Here is a 16,434-nt window from a genome sequence, read left to right as displayed (position 1 = left end):
CATATTGAAGAATGGGAATTTTTTTATAATGAAAAAAAAAAAGCCTTTAGATTTACAGCCCTTTATTTTCTCAAGTCACCATGGCTGCTGTAGCAATTTGTTTCTTAGCTTTGCCAAAGGAGGTTGTATTTTCACTTTCTCTTTTTTCTTCTTTTAGATAATTTTTGGAGAAAGAACTATCCCTACTCCAGTGTTCCAGATGCTAGCCCTCCCAGCATCCCCTAGAGCCTTTCCTATCTGCTTTCTTTTCTAACACAATTTCTTTGCCAAAGACTTGATTCATGGGCTACAAACACACTTACTTTGCGCTTATCTTGAGTGATTGTGGAGGTGAAGAGAGACCCTCCTTTGACACAGTCTCTTTCAAGATTTTCCATCTTGCCTTTACATTTAGCAGGTGCCAACACTGTCTAACAGAGCTGCCTGTGATGATGAGAGTATTCTGTACCCGCGCTGCCCACCAGACACATGGGGCTATCGAGTACTTGTGATGTGCCTACTGTAACTGAGGAATTTAATGTTTAATTTTACTTACTTTGATTAATTTATATTTGAATTTAAATAGCCATAGGTGGCTAGTGTCTACCATATTGGACAGTGTCGGTCTATATACTGCTACATCCTTCCTTGCATAAATCAAAGGCATCTATTCTCACATCTTACTTTATCCACGTATGACTTCTGCATGAGTTGCTTAAGAGTGTCTAGTTGCCAAAGCTAAGTGACAGCCAATTGACTCTTCATATTTTTTCCATCATTTTTTTACTATTACAGATGTCCCCCACTCGCCCTCCCTTTGCCCCCTCCACCCAGTCCCATCCTGACCTTCGCTACATTGTTGTCTGTGTCCATGGGCTATATGCATGCATGGTCTTCAGCTAATCTCATCTTGACTTACCAGTGGCAGTAGGTCTCTTCTTACAACATTGTTCTTTTCAGATCTTCTCCACCTATCATCTTTGCTGTCTCTTATTCTGACACCCATCATATGAAAATGTTGGTGTTTTCCATGGTCTAGCCCAGACATACTTTTTTTTTCCTCCTATCTCAGCCACTCACAAGGCTTAAGCTGCTACCTCCAGACAAATGACACTCACATCTGGAGCTCTCCTAGTACCAAAGTGGTGTATAAAACTGCCTTTGGAAAGTGTACTCTTGGGTGTTGGTTTTGTAAGAATCTTGAACTCAACATGTCTAAAACTGAGCTCTGAATCTTCTCCCAATGCTTTATCTTTTTTGCAGTATCTCTCTCAGTGACAAACTGTGTTTTGGGTCAATCAATCCAGAAAACTAGATTCCTTCAGTTCTCACCCATAAATCACAGGGTAAACTGATTCCTCATGCTGATTTGTCAACATCATTCCCCCCCCCAACCCCCCGGAACCCTTACTCATTTGAGAGTCTTATCATCCTCTGGATTAGCATGCTAAATCTCTTTTCCCCTCCTTCCTTGGAACAGACCCATAGGCCTACCCCTGATGTCAAAAATCTGCCTGGAATGGAATTAAAGCTGCTCTCCCTCTGTGGAACTGACTTGTCATTGATGGTAGCCTGCCTCCCCTGGACACCCCAAAGTTATATCCCACCTTTTCCTCAGCTCTGTCAACCTTTGTATTTCAGGGTGGTATTCTCCATTTTATTCTGGGTCTCACTGCTAAGGTAACCATGTAATTTATTTCCCAGGCTGGGACACATGTGAGAGTGAAAGGGCTGTTGTTAATATTTTTCCTAGGCATAAACTGGGACAGTCTTGGAAAAACTGGTATGTATTACAGTCCAACCTCTGTTGACAGATAACATATAAAACAGAACCTTATAAACCACAAATGACAATAACAGTAGTAGCCGCTAATATTTTTTGAGAGCTTAGCATGACCCAGTCACTTTTCTGAGTGCTAGATATAGTTTAACATATTCAGTGTCCATGAAATACTTATTGTGTTCATTTAGATAAGGAAATTAATTGTACCGTACTAACCTGCTCAGCTGTTACAAAGCTGAACAAGGGATTCAACAGAGACAGCCTGAGTGAGGGGCCTACCTTCTTACTGATCATTGTACTCAACCCAGGTTCTCTTCTCTTTCCTCAGCTGGCCAATGAAGTCTTTCCTGTGAATTCATCTCAGACTGTCAGTCATACGATATTTATTTATTTATTTATTTAGTTTGAAAACTGTCTTCTGAGTTGAGGTACTGGGTTTCCTTTTTCACTGAACAAGTTTCTTTTTGTCCTACTCTAGCTTGTTCTCTCCTTATTATAACATATATGGCTGTAAACCAGTCAATATACATAACATAGTGATTTGCACAAAACTGGCCCAAAGAATACTAATTGATTTTCTTGGGTTTGAAAAAGTAGAAGAGTTTTCTGTTTTCATCAGTACTTCTCACTTACCACTGGTAATATACTTTATGTGCATTATAAAGTTCTGTAAGATGCCCTGAAAACATTTCTTATACATTAAAATTACCTGGGAAGGAACAAGTGCCAAGGTATAAATGTGATTTTATATAAAAAATAAAAACTTCTCACTTCTTATTCAATGCTGTATTTCTGGTGATTATTACTCTTCTTATCATACTGTTCTTATCTCAATGAATGATTCTAGAATAAACAGTAATTTGTTAGAAAGTCACCCCTCGCTTCTGCATCGTGTAGATAAAAATGTTTCATTGGCGATTTTAGGCTGCAGTGAGTCTCTTTTTTCTCACTCAAATTTTGACTTGTATGCTTATGAAATGAGGAACTGCTTTTGGTCTTTGAAGGAATTTGACTGAGTGGGTTTGGTATTTGGAAAACACAATTGTGGTAGCAGCTAATGTATCGGGAAAGGGAACACAGCATCATAGAGGAGAATCTAAAACACTACCAATTAAACTCCAAGTCTGTAAATTGTGTGCTCGCAGTAACTTCTTCCTGCCTCAATGGGCATTTTTTCTGTTTAGCAGGGATCACTCCCTCTCCCCTGCCACCAGCATGGGAATTTCTCTGGTTCACTCTCAGGATATGTTGAAATTAAACTAAAATAGAAACATATATTGAAAAAATTGCCCCATGAGGTTCTTAAAAAATGAATACTTTAAGATTACTGGATGAAAAAATACATATCACTACTTTTAGACAGCATTACATCTTAATTGTGGCAGGCATTTTTATTTTAAAAATGATCAAGAACCTCTTGGTAATCTTTCAGAATATAAACTCCCACTTCCCACATACATCACTAGTACTTCATTACCTAAAACAAACAGCTTGTGCTACTGTATTACTCATGATTTCTCCGGTACAAGAAGAGTTAAGTAGGATTTTCATCAGCAGTTTAACCACTGGCAAAATATGCCAAGTAGCCAAACTACTGAGACTGCAACCTTGTAAACACAACTGATTAATGACATGAATACGAGGAATTAAAAAAAGCATTTCTTTTTAGATTTTGATGTTTTGCTTTATGACTCAGTCACAGGTGACTTTTCCTCTGGTTAAAATCTACTTGGTTTATTGACTGTTTACTTATTACTGACCCACAACAATAATCCTTCTAGCCTTAGAGAAATAAAACAATCATGATGAACAGCTGAAGGATCAAAAACAAAATGAACTTTTTTTCCTTTTACAAGACTCATCTGATTCAAAAACAATCATAAATTACTTTAAAGAAAAATGAGGCAAATATTTAAAAAGGAGAAATTAGAGGTGGCTTTTGCAGCTACTAAGCACACAGATCCATATCGGAAAGCCCAACCACGTGATAAATGATCATGCACATCTGCCTATTCTGTTATTAGGAAACCAATTCAAAACAGCATTCACTCAGCTTCCCAGAGCCTTGAGGGGAGCAAGGGATATAGTATTGTGTTTGATAGATGAGTTCAATAAATAAAGACTTAGGAGCTGCTCATAAATCATACAAACCAATAAGTTTTTAGTGAATGGGAATACAAATAAGAATTGTATTTTCTTTAAAACAGCAAAGTGGCATCGAGAGTGCTTAGAATTAGCTAAGAAGATGCTACTAAAACCATTTGCACTTTATTAAGAAATAAAGGGCATATCCTGTTTTGAACAAAGCAAAGAAACAGAAATTTTAGCTACTAAGCCTGGCCTTTGTTTCACAGTTCTCATACTTTATCAGCTGTTACTTTAACAATATCTACAGTAGGCTGCTGTCATTTTAACTTGTTTCTTTGATTCTCCTTACTTGATAAAACATGCCGATGGTTATTCATTTTCGATTAGCATAAAACCACTGTGAAAGAACAGTTTCACGGAAAGTACCTGAAGACCTTTAACTACCTGGGGTCATGAAGTGTTTTCCCTCAACAAATTGTATTTTTGTCATAGTTTCCCTGCCTTGGGAATACAGTAGCTCATGTTGACCTTTGAGTAGAAAGATTGATTGCGTGAGAGCACAAAGGCTACACGCAGAGGAGTTGGAAGTAAACTGAATAAAACATGTAAAAGGCCCTTTCCACAGAGAAAGAAATTCTGTCCACAGTGTAATGTTCAATAAGAAGGACACACTGGTATTATAGAATTTGACTTTCAACTCTGCCTTGAGTTTTTTTTTTAATACAGCGCATCTTTCCAACACAACTAACATAAATTTCAATGCTACAACTCTACTCTGAATTTTAAAGGGGAGAAACACTCCAAGTCAGAACTCTTAAATGCAGCTAGTAAGTGAGCCTTTTAGTTGCAGCCCATATTCCTTGCCTAATAATGCTGATACAAAGCTCATATATAAGAAGTCATAACAGATAAAAAATAAAGGGGACATATAAAACATACTTTAGCTTCCTCAAAGTGCCAATAATTTACATACATGTGAGGGATGTGTGTGTGCATCTGCTCTGGAAAATGTGACACCATCATCTTCATTCTTCTAGGATTCATTTTCTCCACTCAGAATCAATGTCTAAGTGGGGCTCATTGTTTGGCTTACTCTACTTATTACATAGATAGGTAAGTCTTCACTCACAATGTTATGAGATGGGGACTTTTCAGTGTGTTTTAAATATTCATTAGGGTCATTCTGCAGGAAGGCAGGCAGGCATAATCAAGTCATTTATAGATAAGCTCACCAATAAGCAAACAGGTTATTTTCAAGAGTATGGGCAGGGATTAAAAATTGTGCTTGCCAACCTACTGAATGGGAGAAGATATTTGCCACTGATATATATGAGAAAGAGTTAATATGCAAAATTTATAAAGAACTCATACAATTCAACATCAAAAAACCCCACAAACAATCCAATTAAAAGATGGACAGAGGACCTGAATAAATACTTCTCCAAAGAGGACATACAGATGGCCAAGAGACATATGAAAAGATGCTCACTGTCACTAATCCTCAGAGAGGTACAAATTAAAACCACAATGAAATATCACTTCACACCTGTCAGAATGGCCATCATCAATAAATCTACAAACAACAAGTGTTGGTGAGTATGTGGTGAGGATGTGGAGAAAGGGGAAACTTTATGCATTTTGGTGGTAAGGCAGATTGGAGCAGCCACTGTGGAAAACAGTATGGAGGGCCTTCAAAAAATTAAAAATGAAATTGCCTTGTGACCCAGCAATTCCACCTTGGGGTATATGTCTGAAGAAATCTGAAACACTAATTCAGAAAAATATATTTGCCACCATTACAATGTTATTCACAATCACCAAGATATGGAAGCATCCCAGGTGTCCCTCAGTAGATGAATGAATAAAAAGATGGTGGTATGTTTACACAATAGACTATTATTTGGCCATAAAAAAGAATGCAATCTTACCATTTGCAATAGCATAGATGGACCTAGAGGATATTATTCTAAGTAAGATAAGTCAGTCAGAGAAAGACAAATACTATATGATTTCCCTTGCATGTGGACCTAAAGAACAATGTAAATGAACAAACAAAACAGAAGCAGACTAATGAAAACGAGTGTGAATAATGTTTTTACTTCCCAAGTGAAATCACTTTACAGCATTTTCATTCCTAAGAGGAAAACAGTAGCTAAACGAAAATCATTTCTTATGTTTTTCACAGAATTCTTTTCTAGGACCAGTAAAACTTCTGGTATATTTAAACTTCTTACTACTATATGGAATCAAACACAGAAGGGTAAATAAATGAATGGCAAAATATAAGAGTGTTTTAAAGGATTTGGTTTGCAGTCATGTGTCACATACCCTAAATCCTATTATTTGCAAATAACAGATTAAATTTAACAATTAAGTTTCCTCTTCTCCCAAACCCCTGGGTTTTTAACCTTCCAGAGGTTTCAGTGGTTTTTTTTGATTGAGTCAACTCAATTCAGAAAGAAAACACAATCCAGCCTCAATTTCCATAGCAAATTACTGTTTTACAAAATGCATCTACTAAATGGTGTCCTCATTCCAAACTGTACTACAAATGTTGGTATCAAGAAACGTATTCTAAGATGACTCAAATTACTTCAAAAGCATATGTTCAAGACTGTGCAATTCCAAAGTGACTGATTTTAAGTCTGATTAAATTTCAGTACAATTATAGTAAATACTGTTAATTCTACTTTATTTGGGTTGCAATTACTGATTACCTTACAAATATATACACAGGTTTGATAAATTTAGCTATTTTAAATCATATACAATAGTTTAGTGTAATGATTTAGTGTACACTATTCACTATAAAAATCATCTCCTTTATCTGATTTAACATAAACATAGAAACAACTTTAAGCTAAGATGTATTTTTTAAAGGCTGCTTGTTAGATGTTAGATGTTGTGGAATATACTCCACATAATTTAAAAACTTTTATATTACAGTTTACCCTATACCCCTTTCAAAGTGCATTTTTTCCTTTTAAAAGTTCGGATTCTTTAATTTTGAAAATACTATTAGTGCAAGAGTGATAGCTTTGATTTAATAGAATACATTTTGAAGGATTCCAATAGTGGTTTTCAAAATCCAAAGTCAGAAATATCTAAGTGTTGCTAATAGAAAAAGCCTATCTATTTCTTGTACATTACATATTCCAGTGGACATGTGTTTGCATTAACATTAAACTAATGTTTTAAAATACATCATATCTAGGCCAAAAACAACTTGATAACACTCTCCAACACCTAACACGAAGCACTAGCTTCCAAACAAATGGCAATAAATGAAGATTCAGTAGAGCAATTTTTCAGTGCCAGCACAGGCAGTATTTGGCACACAAGCATTGGGGAGTACCACTTCAAATAACTCAAACGATGCTTTCTTAACTCATCAGATGGCACCTTAACACAAAACTACAAATTCATAAAACAAGAATTCTTCCTACCTTACTGAAAGCAGAGATTGACTTAAGAGAGGCAAGATGTGGGTGTAATTCTTAATTTGTTTTTTCTTAACCTTCAACTATAATTAATGAGCACACAGTACTAAATACATAGGAATTTAAATGGTAAAAGTCATTAGATTTGAAAAGCAGACCACTAATGATTATATCTGCACTATATGTAAAGGTTACAATATTAAATAAACTAAAACAAAGACAGAAGAATCTAATGAAACTAAATTGCACTAATGAAATGTACTTGCAATGCTAAAGTGCAACAATTGACCATTTTCTTATGAATTATGCATTATACAAAAACAGCAATACATAGGGTTGGAGGCAGATAGAGGCCAAAAACACCTTAATAGCTTTAATATGTGGTTGTCCATTTTGATAATGAATATCTTTATAGGCCTTTTTACATAAGTAAGCATACATACCCTGTTCTAACACTTCTTCTTGTTTTGGCTGCTGGAGTAAAGAAGTCTTATCTTTGTTTTCTGCTTCTGTAAAGAATCAAAGAAACTGAGCATAAATTTGTATTATCTATTACATGTTTATTAGAAATATGCCATCAACATAAAAATATTATTTAGTGTCTTACATTTCATAATAATAACAGTATTAAGAATTTATATGTTTAAGTGCTGTAATTCACAAAAACCTATAGTGTACCCAGCAATCACCAGACTTCTGACTTAATAACTAGATCAACTACCCTCTCAGTAGTTTCAAACATGCGATACTAAAACTCCTCATATTTGTTTCTAAAAATGAATTTGGTAATACTTCAAGGCTATTTTAATACTCTTTTAAAGTACATTCTTTAAATAGATTAGGATCTTTTAAAAATATATTTCATTGATTATGCTATTACCGTTGTCTCAAGTTTTCCCCCTTTGCACCCCTCTGCCTGGTACACTCCTTCTCTCTAGCAATTCCCCATATTAGCTCATGTCCATGTACATGTAAGTTCTTTGGCTTCTCCATTTCCTATCCTATTCTTAACATCCCCCTCTCTATTTTGTACCTACCATTTATACTTTTTGATCCTAGCCCCTTTCCCCCCATTCTTCTTCCCTCTCTCAGCTGATAATCCTCCAAATGATCTCCATATCTATGGTTCTGTTCCTGTTCTGGTTATTTGCTTATTTTATTTTAATTTTTTAGATTCAGTTGTTGATAGTTGTGAATTTGTGGTGCTTTTAGTGTTCATAGTTTTGATCTTCTTCTTTTTCTTAAATAAGTCCCTTTAACAGTTCATGTAATAATGGCTTGGTGGTGATCAACTCCTTTAGCTTTACCTTGTCTGGGAAGCACTTTATCTACCCTTCCATTCTAAATGGTAGCTTTGCTGGATAGAGTAATCTATGTTGTACGTCCTTGCTTTTTGTAACTTTGAATATTTCTTGCCAGTCCTTTCTTGCCTGCAAGGTTTCTTTTGGGAAATCAGATGACAATCATATGAGTACTCCTTTGTAGGTAACTCTCTGCTTTTCTCTTGCTGCTTTTAAGATTCTTTATCTTTAACTTTTGGCATTGTAATTATGATGTGTCTGGGTGTGGTCCTCTTTGAGTACAACTTGTTAGGGACTCTCTGTGCTTCCTGGACTTGTATGTCTATTTTCTTTACCAAATTAAGGAAGTTTTCTTTCATTTTTTATATTTTTTATAAAGATTTTTCTCTTTTTTTTTAAAGATTTTATTTTATTTATTGTTAGAGAGGTAAGGGAGGGAGAAAGAGAGAGAGAGAGAGAAACATCAATGTGGGGTTGCTGGGGGTCATGGTCTGCAACCCAGGCATGTACCCTGACTGGGAATGGAACCTGCGACACTTTGGTTCACAGCCTGAGCTCAATCCACTGAGCTACGCCAGCCAGGGCTTCTTTCATTATTTTTTTCAAATAAAATTTTAATTTCTTGTTCTCCTTCCTCTCCTTCTGACATCCTTATGATTCAGATATTGGTACATCTCGAGATGTCCTAGAATATTCTTTTACTATCCTTGTTTTTTTTTTTTCTTGTTTTGAATTTTTATTTCTTCTTTCAGTTCTGGTTGAATATTTATTTCTTCCTTATCTTACAAATTTGAATCATGGCTTCCTTCCGTTTACTGTTGGTTCCCTGTAGATTCTTCTTTATTTCAATTAGTGTAACATTCATTTCTTCCTTTATGTTGTTGCTGTACTCAATGAGTTCTTGGAAAACCTCTGTTTTGAACTCTGCATTTGATCTGATAGGTTGGCTGTCTCTGTTTTGTTTAGTTATTTCTCTGGGGTTTTGTTCATTTCTCTGTTTTTTTTTTTTTTTCATTTGGGCCATATTTCTTTGTTTCCTCAATTTAATAGCCTCCTTGTGTTTGTTTCTGTGTATTAGGTAGAGCGACTTTGACTCCCTGTAAAGGGCATCTGTAGATTGTGTAGGGTGGAACTTTAGGTAATCACCAAGGTGGGGCAACCCACCTCACTGCTTCGTGGCTCTGTGTGGAAGGAGGGCTCTGAGAGGGGACTATACTGCTGCCTGGCTTCTGGGAGTTTGCCCAGCACTTGCCCTGTTTGCAGTCACTTCACCCATGACCTGTATGCAACAGGAGCCATTTCAGCTGTTGCCCTGGTGGTGAATCCCAGAGTGGGTGGGTCTGAGCATGTTTTATGACCATGAAGGTCCTTTAAGCAGAGTTTTCTGAATATCCAGCAGTTTTGTCTGCTGCCCCAACCCCCACTGGTTTTTACAGCCAGAAGTTACATGGATTTATCTTCCCAGTGTTGGAACCCTGGGCTGTGAGGTCTGGCCTGGGGCTGGGATTGCTCACTCTCAAGGTATCCCTCCTGATTTTTATCCACCTCACATGAATGTGGGACCGTTCCACCAGTCTGCCAGCTCTCCATGCCACACCTCGTCTCCTGACCTTTCCACCCAGCCCTCTACCCCCTGCCCTCCCACCCACCTGAATGAATGTGGCTCCTGTAAATTCTTGGTTATTAGACTTCCATACAGTTCAATTTTCTGACAATTTGGGTGTTGTTTGTTTTAAGATCTAGTTGTAATTCCTTTTGTGGTTGCATGAGGAGGTGAAGCATGTCTACCTACACCTCCATCTTGACCAAAAATTGATCTCTATTAGGATCTTAATAAATTATCTGACTGCTATGCTAACTTCTTTCATAAAATTTCTACTAGAAAGAATAAGTTGCTCTGGCATTTTAAGACTGAACTTGCAAAATTTGTTAAAGTCTCAACATACTTTATTCAATAAAACAGGGTGAGGGGTTTGCAAATCTAAAGCAAAAAAAATGAGTTATTATGACCATTCTGCAACAATTCTGAGAATGAGATAAAAAAGTCCAAGGCTGGTAGTGCCTCATAAACCAAGAATTGTTCTGTGCTTGACAAGACCCATTAAACAGATGATTTAAGATACAGTGGGAGATGACAACCATTTTCACTGGCAAACTGTAGCACTCTTTAGAACATGGTGGTTAAGTTAAAAAATTGTGTAAGTCATTACTGGTTATAGAAAGAATGAAATGGGGAAACTAGAAAACAGGAATTAAATGAAGAAAGATTTACATTTATGGAATTGGTCCCCAAACTAATCTCTTACATCACTAGTTGAGAGTTTTCAGTTTAGCTCTTTTGATGGAGGCATGTCAGGAGGGAAAGTAGGGTATAAAAGAAGGTAAAGAAGGAATCAGATTATGGGGGCACACGTAATAGTTTGATAGATGAATGATAATTTTAAAAATTAATCATATAGTCATGTGAGACACTTAAGGAAATAGAAAATACAAAATCATGTGTTACTTTAAGTTACAACAATTTTACCTTTGTGATGTCCATGCATCATAACCATATCTGGCTTTACAGGAATTGGAATATTGGCCTCTGGTGGTATGGCTCTGAATATATCTGGAGCTACATTCTGCGTACAGGTCATGAAAGAAACTGCATGCTTGGCTTCCATGTAATACATAATGTATAAGTTGCACATTTCATCATTAGATGTGCCACTGCAGGCAGAAAAGAGTAGACACAACAAATCAGCCAGTCACATAAAACACATTCTAATGCAAGAAAAATGCCACCTGTAAATCTGCCAGCAATGGATTCAAAGGTGGAAATACTGTGCATTTATTTTATGGCTTTCATTAAAACCCATCACAGTTTTCAATACCAAAAGCACATTGTCAAAGGCATAGTTCCACTTAATAATGGAGTGCATATCCGTCTGCATTCACTCTGTGGATATCACCAAAGACTGCAGATGGAAATGGCATTGAAGCAGCAGTGAAATAACTGTCTTTCCTCTCTTAAATAATCCTTTCATTCTTAGTCTTTCTTCTGTTTGCTAAAACTCGGAGATCGGGCAAAGTATTTTTCTCATGGAAAAATCGCAATTATTTACTGACTAACATTAAAATTCAAAACACTTCAACAGAGTTGTCATATATTATTTACAAGTCTTTAAAATGGCTTTTTCCATTTAACTCTGAGACCATGGAAGTTGTTTTTTGTTACTGCCTCCTTCTTCATGGTAAGATGAATTACGAGTCATGTGTTGATAGTAAGACATCATAACCATATCCCTGATGTCTGACTTGGCACCTTGGCTTATACAGCAGAGCAAAAGAGAGGGCCTCAGAGAGGATGCAAAAAGAAATCAGCCCTAACCTCTTTGAAGGGCTCAGCCCTGAATGGGATCGTGCTGTACAACTAAATGACTCAACATTAAAAATAGATTTTACAACAGTGGGGTGGACATTTCCAAGAAAAATGTTCTCAGTAATATAAATAATACCTAGTGGTTTATAAAACATATTTTTTCTTCCTTGATTCACATGGGTTACTATATTTTTCATTCTCTTCACTATTATTAGGAAGAAATTATTTAAGTACACCACCACAAACTTTTATATGTCAAGATAGGCTGGGCAAAGGAATGTTCCACTTTGATATTAATTCTGACAATTTTAGCAAGCCTACACTAATAAAAAACACGTTGTGCAGTGGACTATTTGCTGTGAAGAAATATGTCCGTGTTGATTTTTCCAGCACTGTCATGCAGCACTCCCTTCCTCTCCATAGCAACAGTAATGACATCAGCAAAGGAAAGAAAAAATAAAACCCTTTTCCAGAGATGTGCATCTCAGCTCTGAAAATGTAGAGCTCCTGAGAGATTAGAGGAATGAGCCTCTGCCATGGGAAGCTCTGTTTATGCTTGAGAAATAATTTGGCTTTTCACTTTCTGAATCTAACACCTGTCCGTGTTACTGTCTCACCTGCGAAAGGTAAGCGAGCGGGGAAGTGCAATCCCAAACAAACACCTGTTCGCTACACTTATTCTTAGGTGTCAACGCACCATTCCTAAGAATTACATTTTCACAGCCTTGGAGTCGGTCAGAAAATTACGTGCTATAAAAGGAATGGATGGGAACAAAGTAATAAGTCAGAGCTTCCCACCCCATTATCCTCCCTCTACTGTTCAGAATGAGGAGAAATGTACAGATGAGGAGAGAGAAACGAGGGAAAAGAAATTTAAGTTGCGGTTCCAGCTTAAAAACCTTGAATCATCTGGCAGAGAAGGAAAGGAAAATAACCATATTAGCTTCTCAAATTAATGAAAAAATTAATACATTTATATAATAATAAATGAAACTTGCAATTAATCTATGGACAGATCCTTCCCCATTTTATCTGTTTGGGAGCACCGCGCTCATGTTCGCTCTGAACATGTGCTTTAGTGATCCACCTAATCAGCTCACCTTTGTAGTTCCTGGTTCTAATGCAAAATTGAGTTGATCAAATAATTTAAGAATCTTTGTTATCACAAAGAAAGTTTCATTAAAGAGCTGAAAAAAGGTCACATTTCATTCCTTTCTGCCTGTAATTAAACTTGTAGTCAAGGTAACTCTCAGCTCCTATCTGACAGAGAAACCATCTTATTCTAAACATGTTAGGATTCAAGTCATTTTTAGTGCCACATTTTGCCTAATTTATTTCGTATTCATCTTTCACTAAAAAAAAACACCTCAAACTTAATTTTAGCTAGAGAAATTGCTTTCAGTATCCCTAAGGAAGAGCTCTGACACACCCGCCCTTATTTTCCATAGAGAACAACTCTGTAATTCACCTCTGTGAATCTTAATAATTATTAACATGAGAAAATATGGAGGAAGGTTGTGTTCACACATCTGCCCTGACTCCATTGAATGGCCCTTTAACATTCCCGAATGCTTGTGTAATTCTCTCCAACACCTGCGGCCATCAGCTACATCCCAAAATTACAGTGGTGTCTTTCTGTTACCTTCTTGTATAATAAAGTGCTTATGAAATAACTACTTATTTAGATCAGCTAGCTTTAAATCTAACAAAGTGTGGTGAGGCTGGAAACAGTAAGCTTTCAATACATATTTTTTTGAATGATGAAAGAATGAATAATCTGTGTCAATAAATGTTCACAAATTATTATGGTATAAACTGTTATTTCTGATATACATCATACTGCCAAGTCAGATCAATTTTGCAAACTTAATTGATCTATGGCATTTCTAAAATATATTTCTGTCTATCTATTCCATCTATCTATTCCATCTATCTATCTATCTATCTGTCTATCTATCTCTGACTCATCCATCCATCTATCCATCCATCCAGGTTCTATGAGGGTTTCTATAAAAATAAATTATTTCATGTTATAAAGATATATAATAAATATTCAAGAAGGCACCCAGTATTCTGAAATGCACCACTTAAAAAAACACCAAATATTACTGTGCACACACCATGACTACGTTTCAGGCAGTGATACCACACTTTGATGAGTCTCCGATCGCTGGCCCCTGGCCCTTATAGCCAACAAATGTGAGGCTTAAAAATAAGCAATGATGGGTACTACTAGTTTTGGACAGAAATATGAAAATTAAAAAAGTTATTTTATAAAACTTAATTGTTTTCTATGAGGTTTCATGGTGCTTTTAAACTTATACATTAAGAAATTATTGATCATGTAATTTTATCTTTGCATATAATACATATTTAAATGCTGATTAAAGTGCTGTGGTTAGTTTCTAGGAATATTCATTAGACATTCTCATATTTACATGAAATAACTGGTTCCAAATTAACACTATGACTAAAAAAACTAACTGATTCTCAAGAATTAATTTTAAATTTTAACATATAAATTTTAGGCAAATTAGCTCACCTAATTAGCTTAATTGACAGACAATTAAATTCTTTTTTTGTTTAAATTTAAATAAACATTTGAAATGAATTTAGGTGTTGGGCTGAATATAAAATATGTAATGCAGTCAGGCACAAAATATTGCTTCTTCATAGATTAATTAATACTATGTTGGTATAACTTTGTCTAAGTTATACTATTCATATTTGCTATTTTAAAAGAATTCTAATATATCTAGATCCAAAAAGGTTACCATTAAGTATATTTATTAATATGTCTTATCTTAAACATACCTATTTTTTAATGGTTGTGTTTTGAGATAAATCCCTGCTGATCAGATAATCAGTCCCTATTTTTTAAACTGTTTTTTATTAGTTAAATATGATTGTTCTAACTAAACAACATTTCCCCCCATCCTAAATTTCCCATTGAATACAGAGATTAGCTTGGACTGAATGAAGGAATCATTCAACCGAAAACCTTCCTAGTAGGCCACTGATGATACAATTTCCTTTTAGAACCTAGTTTCCAGGTGGCTGCAGAATAAGGTTAAAAACATGAAGCTGATATTCGCCGAGTGCATAGAATGGGAATCAATGGAACCCATACTACCTTTGGACACGTGGGATTTATACCTAAGTTGACTTCATGTTCGTGGCTCTAACAAATGGGTTGGGGCAGCAGCCCCTAACTTTCTTGACACCAGGGACCAGCTTCATGAAAGACAATTTTTCCACAGATGGGGGGTGGGGGACACGGGGAGAGATGGTTTTGGGGTGACTGAAGTGCATTACATCAAATACAAACTCACCTCCTGTTATGTGGCCTGGTTCTTAATAGGCCCAAACCGGGACTGGTACCAGTTCATAGGCCAGGGGTTGGGGACTAGGTGGGAAAAGTAGGGGAGGAGATTTACAGAGTATCATTTAATTTAATAGACATCATAAAATACTAGTTTTTTTTTTTACTGGTAACATTCTCTCCATGATTCCATAGTACCCTATGGAAGTGGTATCCATTACTTTACAACACAGATGCACTGGGGCTACTATCTTTCTAACACTAAAAAGCATATTACACGCTATAGGAGTGTTAGGCATTGTTATGAGAATCCAATTCATGTTTACATTCATTCCAACTTGTCTTATGAGTTTATCATTCCATTGGAAGAAAATTGCTTCTTTGACATAAATTAAATATTCAGACTGTGGACTTACACAATAACTTAATTTCCTATAATATCTTTGTTTCATTTATTTAAAAAATGGCATCTCTATAGCCCACATGAGATTTACAAAAAGATAGATTAGTATAGTCACTTTAGGGCATTATCTTAAAGCAAAATGCACATGTAAAAAAAGACAGAATTATTCTGAACTCATGAAACCATGAGAGGCCTCCAGGGATCACTTTGGCCTCAAGTTCTGGCACTATCATGTCATTAATTTCTATGGTCAATGTTGCCTCACAGAGGGCACTCAAAGGGCAGAATCTGAACAAAACTTCAGGACACCCACCCCCCCACCAAATTGTAAAGGAACATCTAAGCAAAACACTCTATTAATTCTTAATAGAACTTAAACTTGTAGACTAATACACAGAATGTGTTGAAAAGGTTATTTTTACTACTTAGTTCACCTGTTACAAAGGTTCATAAAATAACCAATGGCATTTAAGTTCCTGGGGCTCTACATTAATATAAATCAGAGACAGCTAATCAATGCCCTTGAAATCATGTTACTTCAGGTATTTAAAGATTGTTAAGAAGTGAATTGTCAGACTCCTCAAATGTAATTATGTCTGATTTGTCAACCCTTTTCTTACTATTACCATTTCAAGTAATTTAATAATTTTATTGCTTTCCTCAAGTGTACTTCCCAAATTTATCAAAGTTATCCAAAAGCAAAGGTGTTGAAAGCTCATTGTTTAATATAAATTAATAATTAAAAAATGTTTTA

General features: G+C 35.9%; 1 protein-coding gene across 16 annotated transcripts in view; it reads right to left on the bottom strand.

Moving 5' to 3' along the window:
• Positions 1–16,434, bottom strand: part of PAM (peptidylglycine alpha-amidating monooxygenase) — a 277,534-nt gene that overhangs the window by 47,766 nt on the left and 213,334 nt on the right. For all 16 annotated transcript variants that reach the window (XM_036020590.1, XM_036020592.1, XM_036020593.1 and 13 more), the window contains 2 exons: positions 11,119–11,303; positions 7,734–7,799 (listed from right to left, as the gene is read on the bottom strand). In XM_036020590.1, coding sequence (XP_035876483.1) covers positions 7,734–7,799; positions 11,119–11,303 — 251 coding nt within the window. The remainder of the gene's footprint in view (positions 1–7,733; positions 7,800–11,118; positions 11,304–16,434) is intronic.

The sequence above is a fragment of the Phyllostomus discolor genome, chromosome 3 (assembly GCF_004126475.2).
Source record: "Phyllostomus discolor isolate MPI-MPIP mPhyDis1 chromosome 3, mPhyDis1.pri.v3, whole genome shotgun sequence".
Taxonomy (NCBI): Eukaryota; Metazoa; Chordata; class Mammalia; order Chiroptera; family Phyllostomidae; genus Phyllostomus; species Phyllostomus discolor.
Note: the sequence above shows the minus strand (reverse complement) of the source record. Positions and strands in the feature narration are given on the sequence as shown.